Source organism: Vanellus vanellus (assembly GCF_965231255.1).
Source record: "Vanellus vanellus genome assembly, chromosome: Z".
NCBI classification, from domain to species: Eukaryota; Metazoa; Chordata; class Aves; order Charadriiformes; family Charadriidae; genus Vanellus; species Vanellus vanellus.
In genome coordinates, this window is record NC_138908.1 from 36367117 (window position 1) to 36393594 (window position 26478).

The 26478-nt window shown below is 41.3% G+C and overlaps 1 protein-coding gene across 1 annotated transcript in view; it reads left to right on the forward strand.

Annotated features, from left to right (window-relative positions):
- SHB (SH2 domain containing adaptor protein B) overlaps nt 1-23259 on the forward strand; it is a gene marked incomplete at both ends in the record, with an annotated part of 73525 nt that extends 50266 nt beyond the window's left edge. Inside the window, 3 exons of the mRNA XM_082497648.1 lie at nt 896-1067; nt 5444-5563; nt 23076-23259. Of these exons, the coding sequence (XP_082353774.1) occupies nt 896-1067; nt 5444-5563; nt 23076-23259 (476 nt within the window). The remainder of the gene's footprint in view (nt 1-895; nt 1068-5443; nt 5564-23075) is intronic.
- Nucleotides 23260-26478: the final 3219 nt, after the last annotated feature.

The following is a 26478-nucleotide window of genomic DNA, read 5'->3' on the forward strand; positions in this document are numbered from 1 at the left end:
AGATGACCTTAAAACAAATAATCCATTTGGAACTAGGAGCGTTAGTTTTTGATGAAGATGCAAACCATAGAAGGCAGTGAGAGTCAGGAAGATGCTGTGGGTAGCTTCTTTCACTGTTTCTGTCAGTATTCTGTCCTTTAATTTTTTTTAAATTATAGATATGTAGAATCTGCAAGTGTAAGTGTAGTAAGTGCAGAATGAGGATGCTGACATCATTCATATGTGCTTTGCTACAGATGTTGCAGTGCTCTAAGAAATTACAGCTATGCAAAATAAGTCATGTTGCTTTTCTTGGAATATAGTTTGTGAGAGAAACTAACATGCCGTTTTCTCATTTCATCACTTTGTACCCTAGTGTTTCAAGACAAAAACTTTGTGCCAGCTTTGTATAAGTGGATACACTTCTAATTCATTGCTGCTTGCCAGTATTTCTGATGTGGATAGAAGGGTGTTAGCTGTCTGGATTTGCACACAGGTCACTGGTAGGATGATTCCACATAAACTGAGGCAAGCTGGATTCTTGATGTTTTCACTGGTTTGTTTTTTTAATTATGGCAGGTGACTGAAAGCCTGTCTTTGTTACTGTTTCTTGTTTAACACTATCATCTCTTGGGGAAGAAAGTATAAAATGTTAAGATAAGCGCTAGTTATTGTTAAAAGGTTTAGGAGAGTGAGGGTTTTGTTACTGGAAAAGTAATGGAGTTTTAGGACTGTATTTTGCATAGTTAGAAACACCTTTACATGATACATTTATCTTTGGAGATAAACGACTACATCTTAATGGTACTGAGTGCATGTTTATTCTTCCTGGGAAGTGTGAAACCTCTCTGAGTGCTACAACTATTTTAATACATGTTAACCTTGCCTGGAGAGGTAATTATTGTGTATCTTGCAGCCCAATTTAATGGAAGTGAAGAACGGCAAGCACCTCCTTGTCCCTCAAATGACCAGCGCAGGCAGTTAAGAGCACCTGGAGGAGGCTTTAAACACATCAAACATGGCAGTCCAGAATTTTGTGGGATCCTGGGAGAGAGAATAGATCCAACTATTCAACTGGAAAAGCAGATGTAAGTAAGCAAGCACAGTAATTGCTTTCTAGCTCTTTGCCACCCCACTTACAGGAGCAGCAAGTGTCCCAGATCCTGCTGTCCAGCTCCTCTTCCTCAGTATCCCCTGTGTTAGCACTCACAAAAAGCTATTCTTATTATCCTGCAAAGTGTAAGTAACTTCTGTGGGGGACAAACCAGAGTTAAACAGGAAACTCATCTCAGGAACAGTGAATTTTATCAGCCAAGTATATGCAGTTATTCCACTTTCAACCATGTTGATTACATTGCATTAGGGAAAATGGGTGTATATCACATCTATACAAATTGTGCTTTAAAACTGCACAAATTCCATATATTTGTGGCTGCATAGCATGTATCTAGTACCTCAGATGTGCCTTGCATCTGGCTGTAATACTGTTCCAGAAGGAGACTGATAAGACCACTTACAAAGCTTTCACAGAAGAGACTGTTATTTCCAACCCTGACCATTCTGTGATCATACTCTGGTGGTGTCAAACTTGAGGGTGCTATTTAGCGGCAGCTTTGTCAGCTCCAAACTCAAGTTCTGGGGGAATTCCCTGGAGTGAATGTCTGGTATCCATGAGGGTGGCCTCTGTCCTGCCGTATTGTTACCCTTCCTTGAACCATTTAGACAGGCTGGCTTGTGTGATGGAATGACCCACTGTCCTGTATCATGCCAAAGGTGTAGCCTCATAGAAGGGCCCTGTTACACAAAGAAAGAAAAGACCTCTTATGGAGCAATTTACACATATATTTGTGAGCACTGAGAAGCCAATGGATTCATAGAGTAAAGTGAGGAAGCTGTGTCTTGAATCCCTGATGGCAGTCCCACTCCATACACTGTCATTCTAAGTTAGATGCAAAATTTATTTTTATAGGAGAGGGAGGGCATAATTTAGCATGGGTGTGAGTGTGCTTTTTGTGGGAATACTTTGTTCCTGAATGGTAGTGTTATTGAGAGGATTAGCAATCCTTTCACACTTCAGATCCTCAGTAGGAGAGAATCCCCTCTGTCAATTGCATCTGAGAGAAGGTAGTTCCAGAAGTTCCTTTTCCTTTGACACTCTATTTTTACACGCAATATTTAGAAACTTAAGCTTGAAACAGAGAATAACATCAACTGCATGGTGTCCAAAATTCCATCCAAAAAACCTCAGCCTTTGAACCATCTGCTCATTGGCAAATTGTAGACTTATCTTCAACAGGGGAAGTATCAACCACTACTGTGAAATCACTCACTGATACTGTTAGGCAAATGACTAGAAGGCTATAAATTTGACTGTAAAATTTGGTGCTCAGATATGGGTAGTTCCAGCCCACCATACCTCCAAAAAATACATTTAAAATACTGCAGGAAGTTGAGAATCTGTTAATTAACTTTTGACTCATAAATATATTGTGTAGTTCTCTCTTTTGGTATAAATGCAGTTGTATGTAACTGCAGTTGATAATAACTGAAAACTGCAGTGCTAGTTTTGCTTCCTTTAATTATTCACATGTTAATCACATGAGATTCTTTTTGATTTGTCATTATGTAGGATCAAACCTGAACTGAATGCACTGTTAACAATAATGTGTCAGAAAATGGAAGAGTTTAGATTTATTGTACCTTAGATTATTCATAATAATTCGAACTGCTCAAGTTTTAGTAGTGTGAGACCTCTCCAAAGCACATGCCAAACCATTCCGTCTTTCTCTACAAAAATGGAGATCTAGAGAAAAGGAAGCATGCAAGTTGACAAGTGGATAGATAGGTTGTTTCCCAAACATGCAGAAATACCAACGTGTGATAATATACCAAGAAAATATTTTTAGTTGCTTGTGATTAAGGAATCTGTAATTATGAACTTAGTAACTCATGGATCCAGGGGAATTGATTTAATTTGTTCCATTTCCTCAGTAACAGTTTTCACTGTTTTCACTGAAAAAAGTGTGTTCTGTTGCTTCCAGTGTCTTATTGAAAGTAAATCCCCTCCCAGCCTTCTATGCAAGGTCTTGTGACTTCCCATTTTGCTCTGACCAATTCAGAAACAGAGTAGTGTTGTGCATTATATGAGCTGTAGTAACTGATTATACTTACTGTATAATTGATGCAGCTGTCCCGTCTTCAGTGGAGCTGTGGCCACTTAGTGGCTGAAACCTGACCACTGAGAAAGTAAGGGACATCAGGAAGAACGATCTATAAACCACACTCAGGATGCTTTCAATCCTGGGACGAAATTCTGATAAAGGTCAAATGTGTGATTATGTTTGAATTTTGCTTTCAGGTTTGCATTTTGTGACTATGTTTTCCGGAATATCTTAGAAGACATGCATGTCTTCAAGTTTTTATGTCCCATTCTTTTGCATTGGTATCTTTCACAAGTCATTTCACTATTTTGTGATCACATCATTGACATTTGAATCTTTGATCTTTCTAAACAAATACATATATGTTGTTATTAAAAAAATTGACACACGCAGTGCAAACAAACCCAATACTGTTGAAACAGCAAATTAGTCAGGAACTTCAAGCTGATTATACCAATATGCTTGTCTTGCTAGCTAGCTAGAACAGTGTAATCTGAGTGCGCCATTCACATGGGCATATGATTCACAAGCAATTACACTTCTCGATACTGCTGCTTACTCTCAGCTATAGGCAAAACAGCTTCCAGTCATATCACTTCTGAATCAGATGTTCTCCCATCAGCAGTTGTCTTCATACTTCACTGTTTTTCTTCCAACGATTTTAAAAGCAGGTTTTGCTTCCTGGAACCAGCCCTGCATTCTTTTTCCATGAACCTGTCTGCCAACTGGAGAACACCAGATCTGAAGAATATATGAAATACTTCCCTCTGAATATCAGAGTCCAGGGTATCTCCCTGGTTTTGGCTAATTTGGTTTTATTTGGCCTTTGGGGGACAAAAGAAAGAAAAAATATTTATAGCTAATAGGAATAATTTTTAGACTTTCCCAAATCCATTTGCTGATTTACACTTTGTGTAAATATTCTTCCCTTACACTCAGAAGACAACCTAGTCTTTAAATTGCTTGTTGAGAAATATGCTTCAGCAGTAAATACCTAATGGGAGATAGGGAGAACACTGCCTGAAAACATTTGCATCTGCATCTCCATTTTATTTGTGAAGCGATGGAGCTGTCAGGGCCTCCCTTTCTAGTCTGTCTTGAATATACACAATAGTATAACCCTCTTTTTAGCTTTCTCTACTGCAGACTTTGGTTGTAACAGGCACAAAATGAATTTTTAATTTGAGCATGAATTTTTGTTTAGCATATTCATCAGATTTGACAACGGAGCTGATATCGGCACAAATTAGTTAAAAGCATGACTTCTGTCAAAGAGATCTGTCTGGTCTTTATTCACTTACTTTTTAGTTGGAACGTCCCCTTTAGAGTGAGTTCAGCAGAGAATTAAAATTAAAACAAATGGAAGAAGACTTTTTTGCACAAGGCCAGTGACAGTTCCTGGTTATAACAGGCACTTCTGATGAAGCGTTACCCTGCTTAGGCAGGTGGGGTAGTGTCACATCATGCTTCAAAGTGCATCTGGCAATTGCAGGAAGGGAGAGATCTTCCTCAGAGATGTAATTGACCCAGTGCAGGGCCAAGAATATTATATTGCTTGGGAAACCTGGGGGAAGGATCGAAGCATTTACTACTGGACTGTGAGATTTTAATTGCTGATACAAAGCAGCATGTGCTGAGCAGGCTCTTTGGTTGTAGTGGTCAGTTTAGTGAAGGACCCATCTCTCCTGTCCCCATTTCCTTTCTTCCCTGAATTGATCATACCTACTTCACAGATGCACCACAGATTTACTTCAAGCACTCTGAGTTGTCGCAGCTGTGTTTAGAACAAGTGTCTGTTATAGATCTTCACACTTTATCACTTTTCTCCTTTCTCAAAGATTTATTTTAGCAAAATTTTTCCACTATTAGCTGTCCATGTACTTAAGATGTGATTTTCTTTTTGTTAGCTTTTGTTCATTTCATTTTTTTTTTATATATAAGTTGAAATACTGATATGTCACAGGGATGAAATAAATATATATGTTGTGGATCTACTGCTTGCAAGATAGAGATTATAATATGTTGCTCTGAGTGGGAATTTCTTACATAAATATATACACCAATCCAATCCTGTTGCACGCTCTCTTGATCTAAGTTTTTCCTTCAGCTGACAGGGACTACAGGCCTCCAAGTTGTAAAGTTAACTTCAGACAATGCAAGCAGTGTGGTTTTCACCCACAATATGTTAGATTTTAAAGATATTCACTTGATACTAACCATTATTGATACCTTAAAGAAACAAAGCTGTGAAAGGAATATAAGATGGAATATGTGTGTGTATTAATCTCTCTGCTTTTTCCTAGATGGTATCATGGAGCAATCAGTCGGACAGATGCAGAAAACCTGTTACGTTTATGTAAAGAGTGTAGCTACCTTGTAAGAAATAGTCAAACAAGCAAGCATGACTATTCTCTTTCACTGAAGTAAGTACTTGTCAGTAAAATGTAATAAATGTAATTTATAAGCCATAACTTCTATGGTGAAAGAAAAGACAATGATCCAGTCCATTGCTGCATTGATTCAGTTCAGAAGGGCACTTAGAGAGTTTGACTGTTGATCTGCATGGTGTATAGTGACAGTCACTGAATTAGGACCTTGCAATTAGGGGATGTTAAGAGATTTTGTCTTCATTTGGTGCCCATTAAACTAAATAAACTTGGTTGGGGTTTTTTTTTTCTGCTTCTAATTTGAAGTGCTCCTGCTGTTTCTGCTTCAGGTTGAATAAGCAATTGTATCATTTGGGGATTTTATTCCTTTTGCTTTGTACATGGAAGAAAGGCTTCCTGTGGTTTACTGTTGTAGAGATGTACAGTAGTGCTACAACTCTTGAAATTAAAAAGCCCAGGATCAAGGATGAATTTCTAATCAGAATTAGGAAGTGAGCATTGTTCCAGTCTTAGTGCTGCTTTGAACTTGCCCCACCTACCTTAGGCTGATCAGTGTACATTACAGATGTTGGCTTCAACATATCGTAGAACAGAATCATCGAATGGTTTGGGTTGGAAGGGACCTTCAAAGATCATCTAGTCCAACCTTCCTGTTATGGGCAGGGACATAAGCTCACCTGCATTTCCAGCAAAGGAAAATTTTCCAGGGTTTTGCTGCAGAAGAAAAAGAAGACCCTTGACCTTGGTATAGGCAGTACAAGTCCAAAGAGAATTGTTTCCTTTCTTTCCTTCTTGCAGGATAGGGTCTGATGTGGAAGTTACCCTTTCAAGTAGATCTGGGATAACAGGCCTACTTACCTTTTATACTAGCATTACTCCTGCCAGTTTGGCTTTTACGTTGTTTCTTCATAGGTCTGTTCTGGAGACATGTTTTGCTGCTGGGATGATGGTAATACTTGATGGTAACAAGGTAATATGTTCATAGACATCACCAAACCTTATCCTTTTCACATTTGTAGGTTCATTAGAAGTAAAGGGCAACATCTAGTCCAGCCTGGTTTAGTCTGATGGTCTAAACAGCTTGGTTTTATATCCCCACTTTGGGTGGAGTAGAAGTCCATCAATTAACTCAGTTTTAAGATTCTATTCTAGGGCTTAAGGAAAATATTTTGTAGGACTTTATTTTAAAATGTCAAATCTTTTGCTATTATTGTTGGGATCTCTCTGTAATACAGAGGTCTTCCTTGAATGGAAACACACTTGCTTTAGAAATGTGGTTCAGCTCCTGTTATCCCTTTTGTCATTTGATCTGATACAGTAGTCCTCTAGAGATTTTCAAATATTGAAGTGTTAATGGCATATCTTTCATATAGATACAGACTTAAATTTTCCCATAAATTCACGCAGGTCTTTGAATATGACTTTTGTTTTTAAGTATTTCACTAAATTCTTGCATCAGCACAGTGATTTTTGTTATTCAACCTGAACACAACTTCAAGAGGAAAAGGTGACAGTTAAATTTATATTTTGCAATTTTGGACATCTGAATGAAGGCCCTTAATGTCCATTTGTGTGTTGTAGTGCCTTTGCATGTTTTATTCCTAAGTTTTCTCAACCAGATTTCCTGGTGGTACTTATTTTAAGTCCCCCATAACTTGCTCTATGGCAATGTAGCTAAATGACTGACATCCTCCAATCTGTGTTTTCTGGACCAGAAGTTTTTTTCACTACTTTTCACCTTTTCTGCCATACATTTGTTAAAACTAGTGTTGACTCTGACCTCTTGATGCAGTCTATTAATTCTGTATACCAGCTCCCTGTGATGATGATTGTTCACCTGTGGCCCCTCCAAAGCTCACATAATCCTCTTGAGCCCTTGGTATTGCAGTTAGAATTCATGTCCTGTCCATAGCTGGTGATGAATTTTCATTTTTTCCAAGAGGTCTCCTGATATCCTGCAGATGTAATCAGTGTTTTCTCTCAAAGTATCTGTCCGCTTAAAGGATCATGTCATTTAACCACCCTTAGATTATCATGCAAACCTGCTTCCTTTGCTAGACCTGCTTCTATTTACTTGCCATCTCACTTACCATTACAATCTGCGAACTACTGACAAAGTTATGTTTGATGCTGTTGTTTTCATCTGATTTTTACTCACTGCCATAAGGCTGTCTTCGCTTTCTCCCCCCACTTAGGACATTGAATTTCATTGTTGTTTTCTAATCCTCTCCTTACTGAAGATGGTTTTCCAGTCAAAGTAAGATTTTGAAGAGTTTTTGGTAATTGGAGATCTTGTTCCTTAAGCTCAGTTATTCAGTTATTGGACAGTTCTCAGGTTTCACTCATGATCCTTGGTTGAAATATTTTCTCACAATCAACCTGGTTTATGACTACTTTTAGCTGTGGAAAGCTAGCCCTTCAAAGTGCCAAACACATGATACTATTTTGTGTTCTGATTCCCTTGCCTAGAGGCATATGATCAGTCTGTGATGCAGTTATTTTGCATCTATGCATGCTTACCTTGAGGTCAGCCAGACATCTCTTCATTCACTTCATTGCTGTGCAATCTTACATCCTCATTACTATTTGACTTGCAGGACCTCCTGCTTCTTCATCTTTTGTTGAAATGTGAATGCAGAACCTGCCAGAGCCTTTCACTAATAATGGATGGCAGCAGTGAGAACAGCTGTGTGAGGTGTGACCAAGCAGACAATCAGCCTGGTGGCAGAGCTATGAGGAGAAGTATAAAGGTTAAAGGGCATCAAGGAGTCTGAGAAAGAGATAGATTGGTGGAACCATGCTCTGCGCTCCCTGAGACAGAAACAGGAACAGCCACCAGAAAAAAAAAGGATCAAGAGGATCCTGTATACTCCCTCTACCAGGCAGAAGGCAGTAGCTTAAAGGAAAGGAGTGAATGGAGGCAAGTGCGTGCTTGGGGCAGCAGACAAACCCACTTCTTGCCTACCTCACCTTCTCAAGTGCTTCTGTACAACAGGTATGAAGCTCTGGAAGTGGAAGGTCAGTCACTGGATGATGTAGATGATGGTTCATCTACACCAGTGGTGTTGCCAAGGTCAAAAAGCCCTACCTGCAGCTGTCACGACCACCTTGATGCGGAAGAAAGGATGGGTTGTAGTTGTAGGTGACTCCCTTCTGAGGGGAACAGAGTGTCTGATATGCTGGACAGATCCACCTCTTAGGGATCTGCTGCCTCCGCTGCCCTCAACCTATTGCTCTGAGACATGCTGGGTACACTGGAACACACTTCAAGTCTTACAGAGATAAGCCAGGAGCTTCTGAGGCAACAGAATTCAACAGGGGAACACCGATGAAATACCTCAAAGAAATTACAGTATTTTCCTCTAAGAATGTAACTCAGCTGAAGTGCCTCTACACCAATGCATGCAGCAAACAGTGGAAGTTAGAAGCCACTGTGCTTCTAACTTCATATCTAGAAAGCTACGACCTAGTTGCCATTACTAAAACTTGGTGGGACAAATCCCATGACTGGGATTGATGGCTACAGGCTGTTCAGAAGGGACAGGCAAGGAAGGAAGGATGGAGTTGTTGCCCTCTACATCAAAAAATTGATAGATTGTGAAGATCTCTCTGTGAAGAATAGCCACGAGCAGGTTGAAAGCTTATGGGTAAGAATTAGAGACTGACGCAACAAAGGGAACCTTGTGGTTGGTGTCTACTACAGGCCACCCAATCAAGGGGACCCTATTGACAAAGCTGCCTTACTCCAGCTACAGGAGACATTGTGCTCACAGGCTCTCAACCTGCTGGGGGACTTCAACCACCCCGACATCTTCTGGAAAAGTAGCATGGCGAGCTGTAGGCAATCCAGACTTATGGAGTGCATTGAGGATAACTTCTCAAGCCAGGTAATAGACAGCCCTGCCAGAGGGGATGTGATACTGGACCTGATGGTCACCAGTGTAAGCGAGCTCATTAGTGACATCAAGACTGGAGGCAGCCTGGGCTGCAGTGATCATGCACTGGTGAAGTTCTCAGTCCTGGCGGGTATGGGTCAGGCAAAGAGTAAAGTCAGGACCCTGAATTTTAGGAAAGCAAAATTCTAGCTGTTCAACATGTTTTTCAATAGGACCTCCAGGGAAACTGCCTTCAGGGACAAGGGAGCAGAACAAAGCTGGAAGATCTTTAAGGATGCTTTTCATAGAGTGCAAGAGCTCTTGATCCCCACGTGTAAGAAATCAGGAAAGGAAGGCATGAGACCAGCATGGCTGAGTCGAGACCTGCTGGTTACACTAAAGAGCAAGAAGGAAATGCACAGGCAGTGGAAGCAGGGATGAGTATCCTGGGAGGAGTATACTGTGCTGACTATTTGTGTAGGGATGGGGTCAGGAAAGCCAAGGCAGGGCTGGATCTGCACTTGGCAAGGAACACAACGAATAATAAGGGCTTCTATAGGTATGTCAGCCAAAAAGGGGGATTAAAGAAAGTGTACCCTCCCTGATGAACACAACTGCCAAGCTGGTAATAACACATGAGGAGAAAGCTGAGTAGTCAGCAAGTTTTTTTCCTCAGTCTTCACTGGCAACCTCTCTTGCCTAACCTTTTGAATGGATGGTCTGCATGGCAGGGACTGGGAGAGCAAAGTCCCTCCTACTGTAAGAGAAGATTGGATTCGTGACCACCTGAGGAACCTGAACATACACAAATCTATGGGACCTGATGAGATGCATCCCATAGTCTTGAGGGAATTGGCTGATGTAGTTGCAAAGCCACTCTCCATGATACTTGAAAAGTCATGACTGTCAGGTGAAGTCCCTGGTGACTGGAAAAAGGGAATCATTGCATTCATTTTTTAAACAGTGTGAAAAGGGGGACCCTGGGAACTACCAACCTGTCAGCCTCACCTCTGTGACGAGACCTCTGTGAAAGACCATGGAAGAGATCCTCCTAGAAGCTCTGCTAAGGCACATGGAGGACAGAAAGATGATTCAAGGCAGCCAGCATGGCTTCACAAAGGGCAAGTCTTTCCTGACAAACCTAGTGGCCTTCTATAATGCGGTGACAAGTGGACAAGAGGACAGCTATGGATGTCATCTATCTGGATTTCTGTAAGGTTTTTGACATAGTCCCTTACAACGTCCTTCTCTCTAATTGGAAAGATAAGGATTTGATGGATGGATTGTTAAGTGGATAAGGAATTGGCTGGATGATCACATCTAGAGGAGTGGTCAATGGCTCAATGTCAAGATGGAGATCATTGATGTGTGGTGTCCCTCAGGTGTCCATATTGGGGCCGGTACCGTGTAATATATCTTCATCAGTGATGTAGACAGTGGGATTGAGTGCACCCTCAGCAAGTTTGCAGATGACACCAAGCTGAGTGGTGCAGCTGACACACCTGAGGGACAGTGTGCCATTGAGAGGGACCTGTTCAAGCTCAATAAGCAGGCGCGAGTGAACATCATGAGGTTCAACAAGGCCAAGTGGAGGGTCCTGCACATGAGTCACAGCATCACCTGGGTTCCCGGTATCAATACAGGCTGGATTGAGAGCAGCCCTGTGGAGAAAGACTGGTGGATGAAAAGCTGTACATGACCCAGCGATGTGTGCCCGCAGCCCAGAAAGCCAACTGTATCCTGGGCTGCATCAAAAGAAGCATGGCCAGCAGGTCGAGAAAGGTGATTCTGCCTCTCTACTCCACTCTGGTGAGACCCCACCTGGAGTGGAGTCCGGAGCCCTCAGCACAGGAAAGACATGGACCTGTTGGATTGGGTCCAGAGGAGGGCCACAAAGATGATCAGAGGGATGGAACACCTTTCCTATGAGGAAAAGCTGAGAGAGTTGAGGTTGTTCAGCCTGGAGAAGAGAAGGCTCTGGGACAACCTTATTGTGGCCTTTCAATACTTAAAGGGGACTTATAAGAAAGATAGGGACAGACTTTTTAGTAGCGGTAATAGTTTTAAACTAAAGGAGGGTAGGTTCAGACGAGATATAAGGAAGAAATATTTTCTGCTGAGAGTGGTAAAACCCTGGGAGAGGTTGCCCAGAGATGTGGTAGATGGCCCATCCATGGAAACATTCAAGGTCAGGTTGGACAGGGCTCTGAGCAACCTGATTTTGTTGAAGATGTCCCTGCTCATTGCACAGGGCTTGGACTGTATGACCTTTAAAGGTCCCTTCCAACGCAGACTATTCTGTAAGAGAGATTTCAAGCCTGTGTGTTCTTTCATAGTTTTGTTGACTCCAGTGAATCGGCTAAATCTGTCAGTGGTGCAGTCAGTGTTCAGGTGGCTTTGTACTTGTCCCAGTGCTTCATCTTTGAGTGATATTTATATAAGACACTATTTCACCTCCCATTTTCACCAGGACATATGTATGGCTTTGAGCACAAAAGTGCTCAAACAAGGTGTGCATGGAGTGGTTGGCAGTTAACCATAGACACAATGGCAAGCAGCCATCCCCTCCTCAGACTGTACTGAGAATGTGTATAGCCTAGTTCATGGTGGTGATCCCACTGCTGGAAGTCAAATTACTTCTGTGTACAGAAAAGAGCCCCTGAAATGTTCAATTGTAGACTTAAATTGCTGGCTGATGTTACTGGTAGGCAGTTAATTTTCATTATGATCACTAGGGTATGAGTAGGATATGCAACTGGACTTCACTTTTAAGAAAATCATAAAGGAGATGCAGTCATTGGGCTGCTGGCAGAAGTGTGGTTGAGGTTGTGTGTAGCTGTCTCATTGCAGTGTTTTTGATAATGCCAATCAAATAAGAGGCTCTTTGTAACGATGCATTTGTCTTACAACTGCTGCACAGAACTTGACCATGTGTTGCCATACCAATCCAGTGCTCCCCTTGCAACATGAGGCTAGCAAGAGGACTGGCATCATAGGATGGTATAAAAAGCGGCTTTGCCCACTTTTCCTGTAACAGGCAGGCTTGGGTGTGCTTGAGGTAAGTGTGAGATACCTACAAAAGATGGGGGCTTTTGAAGGTTGCTGTTAAATGTGCATAGTCAAATGATGTTCGGAACAGACCTTTTCAGCATTAAACTTATGTTTTATTTCACTGGTGCATTTGTGATGTATGAAACGAAAAGCACTGGCTGCAGAGCATCTAGTAGCACACTATAAAGACACACTTGGGGGGATATTTGTTAACAAAGCTGTACCACAAAATTAAGTCTGACCAGCCAGTGTAATTTACTCTTGTTACAAACTTGCAATCTTGTCAGCTGTTTCATTTTACATATAATAACTGCATTAGGCTATGGTTCTCGAGTCCTAGCTCTTGAGTTGGTAGACGTTTCAGTGGAAAAGATGAGCAGTGCTTCTCTGTAATTCCTGAATTCCCATGCAGGTTGGACTATGCTGCTCGCTTCTTCTGAAACTTGCCCTAGGTCTTTGTAGTGTGTCTTGCTCTAGTATGGTCTGTACATTATCCCTGCTTAGCACACACTATATGGCCTGTGTGTCCATGGAATGACATCCCAGGAAGCATTCTGTGACACTAATGTTAGAGAATGCAGGCATATGCTAATATGCAACTACTGGCTTTGAAGCTGACTGTAGTTTTAACTGTTTCCTGCCATGATTTCACCAAATTCATTGCTATGTAAATTGAAGCTGATGGTAAGAGGTTGTAGGGAACATAGGCAATGGCCTTAAGCCCCACATTTCATGATTCTGTTCTAGGCGTTATGTTCTGTGGTGTGGCTGCCAGGTGTTTGATATCTGTTTCTCAGAGGCCATTTGATTAGATGTATGCTTCCCCTGTTTCCCAAAAACTGTGGGAGTGTCCATGCTTCTCATACAATTACAGTAACTTCTATTTGATTTTTTAATGCATAAGCTGCTTGCTGGATAACATGTTTCTCTCCACACCTTACTCTGTTCTTGTCAGTACATTTTCCTTACCTTGAAAATTAAGGGGTGCCATGATTGCCAGACCCATAGTGCTATGTTTTGCAGGAAGGACTGGGACCTTTATTGCTAGCTATAGGTATGTCTACCAGAATGGATCACTGAATCTCGGTTTGGCTTGCTGCTAGGTCCGCAGGCATAATAGGTACTTATCATGGCCAATAAGGCTTCTTGTGCCCCAAGGCTACCCTCCAAGTCTACCCCAGCAGGCTTTGCGTATTCAAACACTTCCCTTATGCTTTCATCTCATAATTTAGTCCCACCTCTTCAGTGCATTGATTCAAAAACCGTATAGCATGACTTAACACAGTGTCCTGGTTCCGGCAAGGATGGGGTTAATTTCCAAGGAGCCGGCAGGGGAGGCACGTATTCCATAGCACGTGACCCATGCCCCGCTATAAAAGGAGCTAGCCGGGGCGGGGGAGTCAGTCGCCACGCGGGGGAGGGTTGCGGCGGTGCGGGTCTGGTCGGTGCGCTTCGCGGCGGTACTGTAATCGCGTTCTTGTATTCCTTTACCGGTGTTATTGTGTTTTCTTTCTTTCTTTTCTTTCTTTTTCCCTTTGTCTGTTCTGTTAAATTATAATATTTCAACCCACGAGTTTTGCCCTTTTCTGCTGATTTTTCCCACGAAAAACAGGCTTCATAGGAACATCTCAAAGAACAAAGGCTTCATAGGAACATCTCAAATAAAAAGATTTACTGGATTTCAACCATAACACCTCTTAGTTTCCCCACCTCTGTCAAATCTCCTTGTGACTTTCTGCTTGTCTTCCTTTGTTGTTCCTAAGAACATTCCCCCTACTCATTAGATAGGGGAATAGCTAGGGTAAAGCACCAAATCCTTTGTCAGCTGTGCGGTCTCATGGCAGATTGAATAAGATTTTAAGGCCTGTAAGTATGTTAGTTGCATGGAAACCAACTCCCCCACAAAAGAATGTTGTCAAACTTGTAAAAGCAAGGTGGAGTTGTCCTGAGCTAGGACCCTCCACATGAGAGGCTGGAAGACTCTCTGATGTATAGGAGAAAAGGGAGTACTACTCCACAGCTGAGCATTGTAAACCAAGTAAAACCTATTGATGTAAGGCAAATGTTCACCAGCCAAACTGAAGGAGTTCATGTTACAATAGGAGAACTGGGGTATATACTAGATTTCCATATCCCAGGGTCCAGCTTGATTAGATATATTCTTCTGGAACACTAGAGCTGCTTCCGTGTGACCCCTTAGGGCCTGTTTCCCAATTCAGCCATGTTGAAATTGAAAGGCAGCAACGCAGCCCTGAAGAATGGATACGGGTCTCTGCTGTGACCATACTTTGAACATGGAAAAGCAGTGCTGAAAATTAAGCTGTGAAGCTACAGCAATGAGCCATCCAGGCTTGCTCTGACAGTGTATTGAACTAGAGTCCTAAAGTGATTATTGAGTTTGTTCTTGGTTATCTAATCAAATGTGATGTCTTGCTGTTACTTTCTTTAAGTGTAATAAATTTGAGGAGAGATTGCTCCACTGTTTAGACACATTGATTAAAAATTATGACTGGCTGCAGAAGCCTTAATAAAATATTTTCAAATGACTGTGGTCACCTTTCACTTGTTAATTAATGTGTTCTGAAAAGCACTCAGCTGTCTGTAGCCTGCATCCTCCCACTAGGCTGAGCATCCTAGCTGTAGGGTTTTTTTACTTTTTTATGTGGGTTCAGCTGGTGTGGGTTCAGCTGGTATGAGTGTGGCAGGCCTGAGAAGCTGTGTTTTAAAACAGCAAATATGTTGCTTTTGCAGTGATTCATGCAGTATATGAGCTTTTCACAGCAATTTGTGAGCAGAAGACATGGTCAACTCACTGGTGGGAAAACTAGTGAGTTCAAGCCCCCTGGTTCTTGGGGTTTTTTGGGGGTGGGGTCTGCTCTCTCCTCCCCCCAAAAACTGATGAAGCCTGCTGTTTCTATTGTATCCTTGGGCTGATGCTTTTGCATCTTTATCATCATAATATGTAGGCAGGCACAATAAGAGAGCTCCAGAAGCCAGATGTGGCACAGGTATGTTGTATGAGCAGGAGCATGAGGGCAGAGAGTTGTTGACCTCCCTGGGACTGGGAAGTGGATCAGCAACAGTAACAGAAGCACTATGGTGGTTTTATGGACAATCCACGATCCATGAAATACGAAAAGATAGTCTCCAGCTGGGTCTTAGATCAAATGGGATAGTTGACAGATATATTTTTACCTGTCATAGGTAAGGAGCAGGCAGAATATCTGTATACCCACGTGAGTGACTACCTGAAATAAAGGGGCACAAATTTTGAAGTATCTGTGAGGGAGAGAGAATTTCTAGGGAAAATAATGAGGAAAAGTTGGATTTACGCAAACCCACATACATACACAGGAATGAACTCACAGTTCCCCGTTGTTTTGTGTGGAGCATTTGAGTGTAAATTGTCATCTCCTGCCAAATTCTTTAATCTGTGTTGGGAGTAAACTCTGCTGTGAATGTGGATGATTTGTTTATATATATTAGGGTTGACTGGAAAAAGGCAGTGAACTCCAATATACAGTTTCTGGCACTGTACTACTAGTGCTGTCACTGCAAAATGTCCAAAAATTGTTGGCGCATTCTGGGACAAAAAATAAAATGGTCTTTGTTGTGTAACTGCATAATCAATCCCTTTAAAGAGGAGAAAGATAGGGGTTTAATTTAAGTTTAAAAAAAAAGAAAATCACCCTGTGGAAGTAAGTTGTCAAGAATGCTGGTTGATAGAATGCTGGTTACAATTGGACAAAATTAGACAGCTGAAACTGACTTTTCTAAATGCAATTCCAAGCCTACCTAAGTGTTATGGGAGCCAAAGGCACTTGTGTTCAATATGTAGGGGGACTGCCTTTTTCCGTTTTGGTTCACTAAAGCAAGGGTTCCAATATCTGATTGGGTTGATACTGAAATCTAATGAGTTACTTCTTGTCATCTGTAGTTGCATTGCTTGATCAATAACCCTGTGTTTTCTTTGTTATTATTGTTGTTTGGGCCAAAATGATTCTACTTAGTCATAGAAAGGGGAAAGTATCTGATGTGTAGGTCAGTGGGATGTGAAATTACTTTGTGGGGTGAGGTAAGCTCTGGTAATTGTGTAGCTCCGTGTCTCCAAGATCAATCTTGGGCAAAAATTGCAGCATCTATTCCTGTCTAAATGTTGCGTGCATCCTCCAGGCATTCATATTCACCATTGTTTTCTAGGTATCTCAGTGCTTTTCAGTGATCTTCATCAGCACATGTGAGTCAGCATTTTTTATTTTTTTTTCAGTTAAATACCATACATTTCTGATACAGCTAAAAAAGGAAGAATGACACCCTGATTTTGTATTGAGATTAAGTGTCAGAGATTTAAAGTCTATTCTTTAGCTTCATGTAGAAAGCTTTTTTAAAAACAAACAAAAAAACAAAAAAATGCCACAAAAGCTCTTACTCTAGTTTTTTGGGTTTATGGTTTTCTTTTCTCTAGTTACAAAAGACTAACTTTAGGTTTCCCAAAACACAGCAATGTCTGGCAATAAGAATCTACACAAAAATCACCTGTATTTGAAAAGATGGTTGCGCTTGCTTAATTTCATTTAATATAACTGAATATTGCACAATGGAGACATCTCTGAAATAATCTTTTCCAATAGCAGGAAAAGCTTTCTGCCTTCTGCAGACTTTGAGAAGGCCAGACAGGCTTAACTTGCACGGGGAATTTGCACGTGTTGTTTGTCTGATTCAAACTCCAAAAATGACTGTTCCAAATATATAAAACAATCATCAAAGTTGCTTTGTTACCAAATTAAAATACACCTGTAGTTAAAGCATTCATCAGGGTAGTTTAGGTTGCTTGTGTCAATGTATGTTATTTTGAAATACCATAGTTTACCCAGGGAAAATAAATTGCATGTGAATTGACTACCTCTGGGAGCATCAAAGAAAGTCTTTATGATGTACAGATTCGTGTGTTGCTCATCTCAGTTAGAAACAAGGAATTGTTATTGTTGATGACAAGTGTTTGAGGCAAAAAGCATCTTTCGATGGATTGTGATCCGGAGAGCTGGGGTTCCTTGTCAGCATTGTTTAAATTCTCCATAGCAGAAGAGGGAATGAATATGTTCTACCTTCCTAGAACAAAATGATCCCAAAGGCCTGAGGGCAGCTGTGCATTCTCTTGTACCTCCTCCAGCAGCTCTACATTGTTCCTTGTGTTTCCTCTTCTCTATATTCCTTCAGGATTGTACGTATTTGCCTCACTCATACCCTCCCACTCTTTCCTTCAACCCAGTTTTAATTGCATAAGGCTGGGTGAAAACTGGAGATCCATACTCCTGGTAACTGTGTTGTGAACCAGGGCTCCCACTCTCTGGCTGCCATTGAAATGCCTAGTTGCAAGTGTCCTTATATTATGTCTGTTCTCTACTAGCAAGCACGCTGGTGAAAGAAGTGGAAGTAGATGTGCAAAGGGAAGAGGAGAGCCATGTCTCACTTATAAGCATATTTTAGGTGTCCAGCAACGACTTCACTGCACATCAAGCTCATAGCATTGCCTTCCTAATGTAACAATAAAACATCTCAGTATAGGGTATTATGTTTCAATCTTACTCAGTGAAGACCAGCTACATGCTGGGCTCTAATAGCTAATTCAGGATTAATAATAGCTAATTCAGCTAAGTCAGGATTTCCCCTTCCCAATGCTATTTGCAGCAGCGTGCACCATACCTGCACCACTTCATTTCCTGACTCGCATTTCAGTTTTGGGAAAAGTGGCTATTCTCAGTTTTATATAAGGATTATTTCTCAAGTTAGCTAGATGTGCAAACTGTGAGTAAAAACAGTAATGGGCTTTACTTTCTGCTCTGTCAGATAATTTCTGCACAGTCATTGCCACGGGAGGGAGAACAGAGCTGAATTCAGAGAGGATGGTGCCTATTGACATCCTGATCCTGTGGACTCATAAACAGGCATGTGGTTTTCCCTAAATAGCAAAGGGGACTGCAAGTAAAGTTTTCTGTCATCATGAAAATGCAGGATTGATCTGTAGAAGAGGTCCTGTTTTCCAAAGTTGAGACCATAGACTTAAGGTAGTTCTGGGTTTTGGATTAATGCTGGACTAGATTGTAAGGGTTTGGAGGAGAGGAAGAGGGAGGAGTACAACTTCCAGGTTCTTTTCTGAACCTGTAATCCTTTCCGTGTAATTCTAGTCATGGGTCTAGCAGCAATAGTGCTGTTAAACAAGTGTAGATGCATTCTGTCCTTGCCAGTTCCTAGTAGGCACTGATTCTTTATGAGTCCAAGCATACCAGAAAAGGGGACACTGTAAGACACATTTCAAGACCAAATGGGGAAGGAGAGGCAGCACAGAGGGATCCATAGTGTTTCAAATCCTATACACCTGGAAGTGCTTGATTCAAGGGCATGGTTTCAAAGTACTAAGCTGACTTTCTTTCAACTTAATTTGTTTTTCAGGAAGGGAGTAAAGGAAGAAAGTATTTGAAAATATAACTTTGCTTTCGTCCACCAGTAAGCCTGGAATAATGCTCAATTTAAAGAGTTCCAGACATCCAGAAAAGTAGCCAGGGTAGAAATTAGAACCCAGCCCATCATTACATTTGCATTGCATTACATTTGCATTGCGTTACATTACCATTGCAACTATTGTCTGCAAACACTAGCAATCAGTAAAATCAGTTCACTGACTGAACATTCTTGCCTCTTGGTTCTTCTTCTTCATGAACATAAAATTTGCATGCTTGACATTGCAAAGCTTTGAGGTCAATTTTACACTGCTCCCGGTTGCCACCTCTGCTATTCCTCAGCCTTCACACAAAATGACCTCTGAAATCTATTTCTGAGGGCTCTCCATTCAGACTGGGTTTTACTTAATGAAAGTAATGCTGGGGTTTTTTTAGGAAAACCAAAAAGATAAGAAGTAAGGCTGCTGGAGCTGCATTGTGGAGCATCACTATGAGCCATAGACTGTACTTTGGTGGAACAATATGGTCACAGTACTATTAGTTCGTGCCATACTTCAGCTGATTTGCAATGAAGGGGAAAAACAGCAGCAGAAATATTCCCTTCTTTTTAAGCAAACAGTCTGAAGCCCTGACTGCCAAGTCAGAACACTGGTCCAAAAGGAGCTGAAGTGGTGAATGGAACGGAATGGGTTACTTACCCCAAAGGAACTAGCTGTCAGCTGGCCATGGCTTTAGCTTATTGATGGAGATGGTCTCCACTGTATTTGTCTGGCAAGCTCATTATGCTCAAGATTTTTCATCCTTTGTCCATGCAATCAGATTTTGCTTTCCCAGGTCTAAGCTGACAATTTGCAGATGGTACCAATAAAAAAAAAAAAAAAAAAAGGAAGATTTTATTATTCTAAAATGCACAAATGCACAGGAAAGTACCATATTCCCTGCTTCCAGGAGTCAGTAGTTGTTCCTCTGCCCAGCTTAGGATAGCTGGCTCTTCAGCTCTTGTGTCAGACTGGGACAGACATGCATGCAGGGCAACAGCTTGTCTACAGTCTTATATCCACAAACTGCAAGATTACTCTACAGACAGTTGCAAGATGATGTCATCCCTGCTGGCTGGTTCAAAAAGGGCAGATCAAACAGCAGGAGTTGAGCTATCTGCCATGCAGCCTTCACCTTGTCACCTTGTAGTGTCTGCCATCACATTGGATTGACTTCTCACTTTCTTGAACCTCTCAGGTGTCAAAACTTGTTGCCATTGCAGGTCTTCCCCTTAATAGTGTTTTGTGTCTAGCTTGAAATGGAGGTGGATTTTATTGTACTTTCTTGTGAAATAATTGCACAAAACCCACATTTTCAATTTCAGGAAAGTTTTACTTAGGAGTCCTGAAATTTAATTTTACATGTTTCTTTGATTCTTTTTTAATCTTTTTTCTTTAATAGTAGATTTTTACAAATGTTTCAAATTGAAATTGTTGTTGAACTAGAAGCTCTACTTAGTGGTTTCTGAAAATATACAAATGGTAAAGATTATTAATAGACTTCTAGAGAGAATCTATTTGGGAATGGACCTCTGGAAGTGTCTTGTCCAACGCCCTGCTCCCAGCAGGACACATTCATCAGGTTGCTGAGTGCTTTGTGCAGGTAAATTTGGAAAACTTGTGAGGATGGAGACCTCCTGACGTGTGTGAGCCTGGTCCTAGCGCTGCACCACTCTCATGAGGAAGAAGCTTTTCCCTGTGTCCAGTGGGAACTCTGTTGTTGCAGCTTGTGCTTGTTTACTCTGAGAAACTTCGTCTTCTGTGTAACTCTCCCATTTAGGCAATGGATGACTGCAACCTGACACCATCCATCTCACCTTTACATCTCCAGACTGAACAGACATAGTTTCCTCAGTCTGTCCCTGTACATCATGTGCTCCCACCCCCGTGTTTAGTGGCCCTGCTCTGGACTTGCTCCAGCGTTGGCTTCACTTTTCTATGGGGGGGCCTCACACCAGTTACAGATACAGATACAGATGCAGCCTCACCAGTACTCTGTAGAGGAAGTAGTCATTTCCTTCCAGCAGCTGGCTACACTTTTGCCACACAGCCCAGACTGTAATAAGCCTTCATGGGCAGACTGTTGAATCATGTTATGTCCTGTTGACCATAGTTCTTTTTCTGGCCAGTTATGCCCCCGCTTGCACTGCTCCCTGGGTTTATTCCATCCCAAGGGCAGAAGCTTTCTATTCGCCTTGGGTGAATTCCATTAGTCTGCTATCCATAACTTCTAGGTCCCATTCTTTTTCACTCACCTTCAGTGTGAGTGTGGCCTCTCAAAAGGCTGACCTCTTATGATGTAGAAAAGATATTTTTGTTTGTTTGTGGAATTCTGGTAGCCATAGACATTGTATACTGACTATTTAGTACCCAAACCTAAGTATGTACACAGGTTCTTATTAGGGAAGCAATGTCTGTCTGTCATAAATACATGGCTTGTAGCAGTTTGTTTACATTAGATGCATTTTCTTCCTGTTTTAAAAAGGGCATGTGTCCTTGCCCTTTCTGCATTGAAATGCACTTGGCAGATTGTTCTGCAGTTCTTGCTATATTCCTGAAATTGGTGTGCACCTGTGATTCCATTAATTTATCTGCACAATTTTAAGGCATTTTGTAGTAAAACAGATGCATAGTGAACGGAAGGAAGGGAACAACACATCTGTCCTCATAGTAAAGTATTTAAAGATTCTACCCTTGTTTAAAGGAAATAATTTAGAGAGTAATTATGATTCAAAAGACATTTTTTTTCCACTAAGAAATAGATATTTAAAGCAAGATTGTAAGTGTGTAGAGCTATAATTACAGTGCCTGCAGTGATTTCTGAAAGAAACCAGAAATGGTCACTTCGTCAGAGAATTGTTGAATGCACTTAAATAATATGAGCTTGATTGTGCTACAGGCACTTCTGAAGGGAATGCTGCACGTGCTAACTAGAAAATGGCAGATTTCAGAGAAGCTGCTTTTAACATAGCATGATTTATTTTCCTGCTGTAGCTTTCTATGTCATCTTAAACTGGGTTTCCTTGCTGACATAGGCTGACTCCAGTTTTAACAGTATTGTCTTTGTCCCTGGATGCACCTGGAAGAAATAATGGCTTGGAGCCAGAAAGTTAAGGAGGGAGGCATCAAGCAAGCTGTAAAAACCTTCTAGGCCTCATTTTAACATCTTGAAATGTAGGAGCTGTCCTTTGCTCTTGTTTTGTCCTGTCTGAACTCTACACTCTTAGAACAGGCTATATGTCATGCTAAAGACAGAAGACACTGAAGAGTCACTGCTAGGCAGAGATGTGGTCAGCTCTACCACCTACTGTACTATATGGCAGTGTGAGTGCTACCCGTCAGAGTGGCATTACATTGGATGGGTTGCTTTTGCAGCAGCAGACAAGGCAGTTACCATGCCACTCATCTTTCCTGTGTAATCATGAGCCTTCACTCAAAGAGGCAACATCATGTACAGGCAGGCAGGCAGGAATATAATGCATCTGGTATGGAAGTCACAGACCAGTTTCTGCCTGCAGGATAGCAGCCTTTGCTCAGCACAGCGCAGGTGAAAGTCTTTATGCCATTAAGCTTGGGAATGGGCTCATCTGAAGAAGTTTTAACAGCTGAAGCCACCAGGTTCTGCGCATAGCTATGTTCTGGGCAGTTGCTGCAGGGGTGGGATGGGTGTGGTTTGTCCTGAGGTCTCCACAGGACAGGACAAGGCAGGTCTTGCCTCATGGCCTGCCTATGTTTCTATGAAGAGAGCCTCAGGCCTCTGATAGGCCAAATCCAATGATACCTTTTGAGTCAGAAGTAATGATTGGCTGTAGTGAAAAGTAAATGTTCATAGGAAAACACTGGGGGGGAAAGGAAAGGGGTTGTCCTCTGGCACACCTCTGGATCAATTCACAGGTGGTGAAAACAAAATATTAGCTTAGGCTGCCTTTGTGTTGGACTGTCCATGGGGTTTTGCAGCTTACAGTCACTGTCTGTCAGAGCCTGGCCACTGTCTTGACCTGTCACCCAGCAACTACTTACATTTTGTTCTCCTACATTCCCCTACATCATGAAGGAGCAACTGTCGTGGTACTGCTCCCCTCTTCCCTATGCACAAGCATGAGCTAACGCTTTGGTTTCCTTGCAGGAGCAGTCAAGGTTTTATGCACATGAAACTGATGAAAACCAAAGAGAAATATGTCTTGGGTCAGAACAGCCCTCCCTTCGACAGTGTTCCTGAAGTCATCCACTACTACACCACGAAAAAGCTGCCTATCAAAGGAGCAGAACACTTGTCACTGCTCTACCCTGTGGCTGTACGGACTCTCTAACCTAGTCTCACCCCTTCCTGTGGATGGGAAGTGAGAGGTAAGCTGAGTTGCACAGGATTGATTGCCAGAATTCAGTGCTTGAGTCTCTGATGGACAGTGGTAGTCTTTAGTCTTGGGAACATGGGTGCTCTGCAGAGTTGTATATGGGACTGTGTGTATGGACTCTAATGCTACAGCATGCCTCTAGAACTGTGCTCCTACATAAGAGAAAGAAATCTTATTTTAGCGCAAGCAGAAAAGATAAGCTTCCCAGAGCTTCTCTGTGAATGAAAGTACTTCCCAATGAAAATTCTTCCTCCATGTTTTGAGAAGAATCAACAAGTTCTTCTCAGCTGTAAAACACCAGCAACGTTTATTGTCTTAGTACCCTAAGAAACTTCTCCATGTGAAAGAGTAACCTGACTCTGAGGGACCCTAGAGTGTCCTTGGTTGACTTGAGAAGGAGCTGCCTAGCAGGCAAGTCCCTGTGGCTCTGGTGACTTAGCTTGGTGGGTTTTGTTTCTTTTAATGCAATTTCTTGGGGTAGTCTAATGTTGAACTATTAGGCACACAATGTTAAAATAATTTTGTGAGAGCAAATCATGGTCAATTATTTATGAATAGGGAATGTAATTAAAAAGTGGTTTGTAATATTTTTATCTTTTTTGGTACAATAACTTCTCAAGGGTTACTGTCTTCATTTGCAAGTTTCATTTATAGATGCAGGCCGCTAATTCTGTTTGGGGCAGTTACATCATAATGTTTTAAGTAGTTGAGAATGAGTCATTTTAATACATGGGTTAGTATTTATGCATGAGGGTGGTCAAAGGCCCTACTAGGTAAAATCTTCACTTTCTCATTCATCCAGATCAAACAGCTGTCCTACTGAAGTATCAGGCTAACAAGTGTATGTCACACTGCCTTTCCATAAGATGGCTTTTGCAGATGCATAAATGAGAACTGTGCTATGTAGCAGAGCAGAATTTGTTTTTCTGGTGAACCAAGGCATTCTTAAAACATGGTCCCTTGACACATACCTTCTGGCCAGTGTTCATTTTCACCATGAGTAGAAGACTCCTGCTACATTTCAGCCATTGCCAGTAGGAAGCACTTCAGAAGCTGCTCTGTACCTTAGCCCTGACAACTCTGCCCATCCACTTGAGAGATATATTCTACATGCTCTGTGTGCTCATTGAGTGTGAAAAGTGAAAAAAATATAATTGTGCAGAAATTGGAACTGGGAAATTAATAACCTGGTAGTCCTCACTTTGTGCCATCTCCCATCTGTCTAGAATGTTGTACATTAACCCATCAGCTGTTGTCGCAGCAAACTGCTTATAGGCAGTTTGTGTATTTTACAGACTGCAATAGGACTGTGAAATTGTGCATTATTTAATTCAGCTTTCTTACCTACTATTCTTTTTTATGTATGCTTAGAAAGAAGTGCAAATCTGAAAATTGTAATGGAATAACCACTTACTGCCTGTAAAAACAGTGCTTCATTGTATTGTCTAATCTGATAAGAACCTCAAGGACGTCCCATATAATGTCATCAGTGATGAATGTTCTGCCTTCTTTCAAGCCTGACATGTTTTTTATATCACATTCAACACAGTTTGAACTGGAGTGGATCACACATAAGTGAGGAGCCCAGTGTCATTCTGTGCAGCAACAGTAGTGGGTCAAACTGTTGCTATCTCACCCAGAATTTGAAGCTGCATTGGAATAAGTTCGTAATGGTTTTCTGAAAGAAGGGTTGCACAGTGGAGTACAAAGAGGCAACATTCGTCTCCAAGTGAAACCAAACACACTCTTTTTCATGTACTCAGCTACATGTGCTTTTTATTTCCCTAAGGTCTTTGCAGAACTCTTCATTCTCCTCTTAACAGACACTTTTAAGTTAGCACATTCTTCTCTCACCACAGTAGGAGTTCATGAAGGTGGCAGAGCTCACAGACATTAGGAATCAGATTGCATCTGCTGCTGTCTGAGTCTTTGCCTGTATGGGCTCTGGCAACCCTATCACACCCCTGGGGACAGAAATATGTCATATTTCTTCTATTGCATGTTGAAGCGCATTTTTGAGAATTTGGCATTGTTGCTGTTCTATGGCCTGTTTTTCTTCTGTAATGGAAAAGGAAGCTCCTACTCTATCTAACAGCAATTACCAGTAGAAACTAACAGCATTGTTAACCAAGGCCTTGCCAGGCTTCCCTAAGCACGTTGCCTTTTGCCCATGGAGATGACAATTGTACTGAAACTTTCTTATCACGGGCCTGATCAAAAGTCAGCTGAAGCCAGCCGGTGCCACTTTATTGCTGTCTGCAGGTTTCAGGTTGGGATCCCTTGCTTCATACAAATCAGGTCAATGTGCATCATACAAATGCGTACACAGTTTGTTACAGCTTCAAGGATCAAATGAAGATTCTTGGTTCAGCAAAAAAAATTATCTTGTAAAATGCTGGTTGTCTGTGGGAAAACTTTTTCAATTATTTTTTTTTAAATACTTTTAGAAAGTATTCAGTAATTGCAAAATAAATCAAACCAGGATTTTTTTTGCACTGTAATGTTGTCTTTGTTTATTTAAGTGATTGTATGATATTTTTTCCAGTGAAGGAATTTTCTTCACAGACTTTAATGTACAGTGAAAATGTGGTGTGTTGCAGTGTGTATTATTGCATAAAGATGGAAGATCTCGTAGCAATCATGCCTATATAGCACATTAAAAGTTTATTTAAAAAAAAATTATAAACCTTTCCCTTTTCTTCTTCTAATTGTCAATATGTACTCAGATTATCTTGGTCAGACAACAGTTGAAGCGACCTTTAAAAACAAATTGTGTTTGTGTGTCTTAACTGTGTAGTAAAAGTAATCATTAGGCTATAATTTGGTTTGGAGTCTGGAAAATCATATGGCTTAGTTCTGCCCTGAGTAATTCTCTTGTCAACATGCATCTTTGCAAGGGCTGTGCAAAAACAACACAGATCCATGTGTGAATGACATTGCTGTTCAATTGCTTGAGGTACTCAAGGAATCCAGTTATTGCTGTTTACAGCGTAACACCAGTGAATAGCTTTTTGCAGACTTTATAAGACATGTTAATTAGGCTTCTATTTTGATGAGTATTTCAGAATGTGATGAAAGCCTCCGAGCTGTGAACATCTGTATGATGGGTAGGAGAGTTTTAGTGGCCAAGATTACATCTCACAGCTCCTTCTATAATTGGAAAAATCATTAAGG